Source organism: Tasmannia lanceolata, unplaced genomic scaffold, assembly GCF_043159265.1.
Source record: "Tasmannia lanceolata isolate RefF3 unplaced genomic scaffold, GAP_Taslan_0.1 ptg000018l, whole genome shotgun sequence".
Classification (NCBI taxonomy): domain Eukaryota; kingdom Viridiplantae; phylum Streptophyta; class Magnoliopsida; order Canellales; family Winteraceae; genus Tasmannia; species Tasmannia lanceolata.
The window spans coordinates 63,781,322-63,787,312 of record NW_027518695.1 but is presented as its reverse complement, the minus strand read 5'-3'; the positions used below and the strand labels follow the sequence as shown (position 1 = coordinate 63,787,312).

The window sequence follows — 5,991 nt, the reverse complement described above, 5'->3', positions numbered from 1 at the left end:
AGAAAGGGATATTTATAACAATTCTAAAAGGGTATTGCTTTTACGAAAATAAAGATGGGATAAGTATGAAAATAAAGATGGGATAAGTATGACTGATTGATTTTGAAATCTTTGATTGGTGGTATACGGAAAAGTCGTGACGTGCGTGAGAAGAAAAGAAACTTTTCTTTATTTTGATTCTCTTATTTTGAGAGAAATAGCAGCGCATGTAATTCTAGTAATTCGCCCGAGTGTGTTTGGTTGGAAATTTAAACAAAATGGGTGTTTGACCGCCGTGGATTTCGGTCGCTTGTCGGTGACGTGGCAGCCTCAAAACTCGCCCCGAGAAATTTCACCAACTCGAAGAAATAAGGGGAGAAATTCTCGGCAAATTAATTTGGGAAATGTTATCAGCACTACTGTATTTTGATGAGGGCACTCTTACTTTATTAAAAGTACGGTATGGACCGCACCATAGGATGATCCAAACCGTCCATTAGATGGGCCACAACCCATGTAGGTTGTGCCCCAAAAATCATTTCCGTAAGTTGATCTTAACCCTCCGATCTGAATGTTAGAGGGTTGATCCTAACCCTCTATGGATTGGACGGTTAGGATCAACCTATGGAAATAATTTTTGGAGCACAACCTATTTAGGTTGTGACCCATCTAATGGACGGTTTGGATCATCCAATGGTGCGGGCCATACTATACTTTTAATAAAGTGAGAGTGCCCTCATCAAAATACAATAGTGCCAATAACATTTTCCAAAATAAATCTCCCAAACCAACCAAACACCTTACGGGAGATTTGCTCTCAATCTCCTCTTTGACTGATTCCCTCTTGATTTACTTTCAATCTCCCTTTGACTTCTGCTTCTCCAAATCCTCCCAACATCTACCGGCATCCAAACAGAGCATCATGGATGATCACGGGGGATTTCCAAGAAGCTGCCTGGCAATGATAAATTCGCATCACTTTTAGCGTTAATTGTGCAGGTGTGCAACTTGGGTTGGGCTCAACCCGAACCGGACGGGTTCAACCTGATTTTAGCTCGGGTTGGGTTGGGGTTGAGGCCTTGGCAGCCCAACCCGAATTCTACCTCCGTCCTCTAATTTTCTCAAGATTTTGTAGGATTATGCTATTTTTTTTTTATTTTTCTATTTGGCCCTAGATTAACCTGAACCCAATCAGACTCAACCCAAACCCAACCCTACTCAACCCTCAACCCTACCTGATTTGGAGGCGGGTTGGGTTAGGGTTGACCATCCTCAACCCAAGGCTCGAGTTTGGTTGGGTTAGGTTGGGTTGGGTTAGGGTTGAGAGAATGCTATCTTGAGTTGGGTTACGGTTGGCCTCAACCCGACCCAACCCGACCGGAGTTGTACCTCTATAATTGTGGCAGATTTAACGCGTAAAAGGTGCGTGGGGTGCGAATTTATCATCTCCCCTGCCATTTGAAAGGGCAAAGGTAGTAATGTTCTTGTTTCTTAGCTGAAAATGAGGAGATTTTAGTTTATTTGTGTCTATTCATGATGGATATTTTTGTAACTGACGACAACAAACATCATTTCTTTTGTTTTCTTGTTTTTTGTTTAGCTGACTATTCTCTCTTTCTTGAGATTCTTCCATTCTCCTTACTCTAACCCTAAGCCCTGTACAACATAAGTAGGACGTAGGGCACTTCTATGGACATTTCGATTCAAAGCTCCATTTCTTTCAACATAAAAATAGACGTAAAAGAGAAATTAGGCTCATATTTAAGTGTAAAAATGGGAGTAAATTTTTTTTTCATGCTCATTTTAGTCGAAAGAAACGGAGCCAAAATAAATCATAACTCAGACTCAAAAAGTAGGATCCGAAAAGGATTCAACCGACAAGAGATTTGAGGATCGTAATCAAGATACGGGCAAAAAAGGATCCATCCCTAGATACCCGTAATAATCAATCTTTTGTAGGGCTATGTATGTCAGAAAAATCTATATCAATATACCGAGGGATAAATGCCCATAACGTTTATAGTAGGGCTGCAACTTGGGTCGGGTTTTACCCGACCCGACCCGACCCGAAAATAGCTTGGGTTGGGTTCATGTTTCTCGGGTTTCGGGTCAGGCCGGGTCTACGATCCAAAAGCCCGCATGAATCTTGAGTCGAGCCGGGTTTGAAGGGGCCCGACCCGACCAGAGTTACTTAAGTTATAGTATGTATTTTTTTCTTCAAAAACTTTGTTACTTTAAAAGTGAAAACTTAAAAGTAAAACTCACCCGGTTAGGGTTGGGTTCTTCAAAACCCGACCCACCCAACCCAAGTTGCGGCCCTAGTTTATAGCTACACCCCCTTTAAGCTCTTACAAAGCTACTATATTTCATTAATATACACCCGTTCTACTTTACTTGTTCTAACTATTTTTCCTTATTATCCCTTCTTTTTCCTTTTTTTTCCTTCTTTTGTTAAGCCTCAAGTTAAGGCAGCATTTATGACTACTTTAGCCTTTCTTATCATTACCTTTTTTTTGGATGCCAAAAAGTTAGATTCTTGGTGTAGGAGAGGTTAACGGTGACCAAGAGAAAGCCTGCGAATGTTACGCCGCCTTGTTGAAAAAGAAAAAGGCCGCCAAAGAAACCTTCTTCATAGGCGGTACCGACCCTGGAGTTGAGGTAAAGCAGGGAGAACCAGTCGAGGAACATACGAAAATTCCTCTGTTCCCCGGTGCCGACGAGCAAACCGTCCAAATAGGTTCTCTCCTGTCAAGTAAGCTTAAAACCAACCTTGTCAATTTCTTAGAGACTAACTCGGATATCTTCGCCTGGTTCGCCTCCGATATGCAGGGAATCCCCTCTGATGTTGCGGTCCACAAACTGAACGTGGATCCAAACTCCAAGCTCGTCAAACAAAAGAAACGCAACTTCGCCGCTGAAAGACAAAAGCACATCAAGGAAGAAGTAGACAAGCTCCTCGATGCCAAATTCATCAGAGAGATTCACTACCCGGAGTGGCTCACCAACATTGTGATGGTCCAGAAATTCAATGGCAAGTGACGAATCTGCATCGATTTCATGGATCTCAACAAAGCATGCCCCAAGGATTGTTACATTATCGAGGATCGATCACCTCATTGACGCCACCGCTGGGCATGAGATGCTAAGCTTCATGGATGCCTTCTCCGGGTACAACCAAATTCAGATGTACGGTCCCGACATTCCAAAAACTTCCTTCGTCACCGACCAAGGATTGTTTTGTTGCGAAGTCATGCCTTTTGTCCTCAAAAACGCTGGTGCCACGTACCAATGCCTCGTCAATAAAATATTTGCCGAACAAATCGGGAAGAACATGGAAGTATATGTCGACGACATGCTCGTCAAAAGCCTCAAAGCACAAGACCACATCGCCGACCTTGAAGAAGCCTTCGCTATGCTTCGACGAAACCGAATGAAGCTGAACCCTGCCAAGTGTGCTTTCAGGGTTACCTCCGGGAAGTTCCTTGGCTTCATGATTAGTCAGCGAGGAATCGAGGCCAATCTAGAAAAAATAAAAGCACTTTTAGAAATGACGGCACCAAAGGAAGTCAGAGATGTACAAAGGCTCACCGGCAGAATCGCAGCCTTCAGCAGATTTATGTCCAAATCTGCCGAAAGATGCCTGCCCTTCTTTAGAACTCTCTGAAGCGTAAAAGACTTTCGATGGATAGAAGAATGTCAGACGGCCTTCGACCAACTAAAGGCGTATCTCCAAGCGCTTCCCCTACTCTCAAAGCCGGTACCGGGGGAAAATTTGTACCTTTACCTAGCAGTGGGGCCTGCCGCGGTAAGCTCCGTACTCTTTCGGCAGGAAGGGAAAGCGGAGCAACCTATTTACTATGTTAGTAGAGTGCTCCATGACGCCGAAACTCGATACCAGGATATTGAAAAATTCGCCTTCGCTGTCGTCATATCTGCGAGAAAACTCCGCCCATATTTTCAAGCTCATCCTGTTACCATACTCACCGACCAATCTCTCCGGAAGATATTGCAGAAGCCTGACACTTCAGGACGTCTGATTAATTGGGCGGTTGAATTGGGCAAATCCGACATCCAAATAAAGCCCCATCCAGCGATCAAGTCCCAGGTGCTGGCGGATTTTATTGTGGAACGTACGGTACTGAGTGAGTAATCCGAAGGTCCAAACCCCCTAGCCGAAGAACCGACTCTAAGCTAGCAGAGCCAAAATCCACTATGGATGTTATACGTGGATGGCCCCTCCAATGCTGGGGGTAGTGGGGTCGGCCTGGTCATAATAGGATCAGACAATTTCATTGTTGAGTACGCCCTACGCCTAGATTTCAAAGCATCTAATAACGAGGCGGAATACGAAGCTTTGATAGCAGGAATAGCTTTCACCACCGAATTACGAGTCAGTCGGATCAGAGTCCACAGTGACTCACAATTGGTGGTCAGCCAAGTAAATGGGTTCAGCGAAGCTAAAGAAGATCGGATGATCAAATATCTGGAAAAGGTGAGAAAGGAAATCTCCACCTTTGACGAATTCCAGATAGTGCAGGTTCCCCGAACCTTAAACACCCGCACCGATGCTCTCTCCAAGATGGCCTCATCCGGAATGTTTGAACCAAGAAACATCTATACCGAGATTCTCCCCCAGCCTAGTGTTGAAAGAGAAGAAATCCTACAACTCAACGAGGAACCTAGCTGGATGGATCCCATAGTACAATACTTGAAAGATGGTGTCGTACCCTCGGATAGAAAGAAAGCTCGACGCCTAGTTGCCAAGGCCGCCCATTACATCTTTGACGGATAGGAGCTGTACAAGCGGTCCTTTTCATGGCCTTTATTGAAATGTATCCGACCCTCCCCCGCGGAACTTGCCATGAGGGAAGTCCATGAAGGAATCTGTGGCGATCACTCGGGCGGAAAGGCATTGGCTCACAAAATCCTTCGCCGAGGTTTTTTCTGGCCGACTCTCCAGCAAGATACATCTGATTTCGTCATAAACTACAAACAATGCAAGAAGTTCGCTACCGTACCTCGTCTTCCTACGGTTCCCTATAAACCCATCTCCAATCCAGTTCAGTTTGCCATGTGGGGAATGGATTTGTTAGGGCCTTTTCCTAACTCGACTAACGGACATCGAATGATGTACATCGCTATTGACTACTTCACCAAATGGGTCGAGGCCAAGGCAGTAAAGAAGATTACTTCCAAAGAAATGAAAAACTTCTTCTATCATGATATCATTTGTAGGTCCGATATTCCGCGAGTCCTTGTGACCGACAACGGGACACAATTTGCGAGCCGAAGATTCAAAGATTTTTGCGGGAAACTCGGTATCGACCAACGATTCACCTCAGTCGGCCATCCACAAGCTAACAGACAAGTGGAAGTGACTAATCAAACTCTTACAGGGGTTAAAAAAACGAGTGGAAAATGCCCGAGGCTTATGGGCCGACGAATTACCAAATCTCCTCTGGGCCTATCGAACTACACCTAGAACTGCAACAGGAGAGTCGACATTCAGCCTCGCCTTTGGGGTAGAAGCAGTCATACCCGTTGAGATTGGAGCCCACTCTCCAAGACTTGAAGCATACAATGAAAGGGTCAATCCCAACCACCTAAGGAGCAGTCTCGACCTTGTCGAAGAAACAAGAGAGAAGGCACGAGTCAGAATGGCCGCGTATCAACACAGGGTCGCTCGATACTACAACTGCAAGATGAAGGAGAGAGCAGTAAGAATGGTGACTTGGCGCTACGACGATCCGAAGTCTCCGACCCTCACAACTCGGGAAAATTGGCCCCCACTTGGGAAGGACCCTACCGCGTATCCCGCACTCTCCAGCCTGGATCATACCAGCTGGAAGATTTAGAGGGCAACCCCATTCCCCGCACTTGCAATATTTCGAATCTGAAGAAATTCTATCAATAGGCAAGAATGTAATCCGTTTTTATTTCTATATTTTCAATAAATCTATTTGTTTGTTCTTTGTTTTGTGATGGTGCAGACATGTAATCATTCTCCCCAAG

The 5,991-nt window shown here is 44.8% G+C and overlaps 1 protein-coding gene across 1 annotated transcript; it reads left to right on the top strand.

Moving 5' to 3' along the window:
• Positions 1 to 4,195: 4,195 nt before the first annotated feature.
• LOC143850600 (uncharacterized) lies at positions 4,196 to 4,771 on the top strand. The gene has a single exon (XM_077359831.1). The coding sequence runs from the start codon at positions 4,196 to 4,198 to the stop codon at positions 4,769 to 4,771; it is 576 nt and encodes a 191-aa protein (XP_077215946.1).
• Positions 4,772 to 5,991: the final 1,220 nt, after the last annotated feature.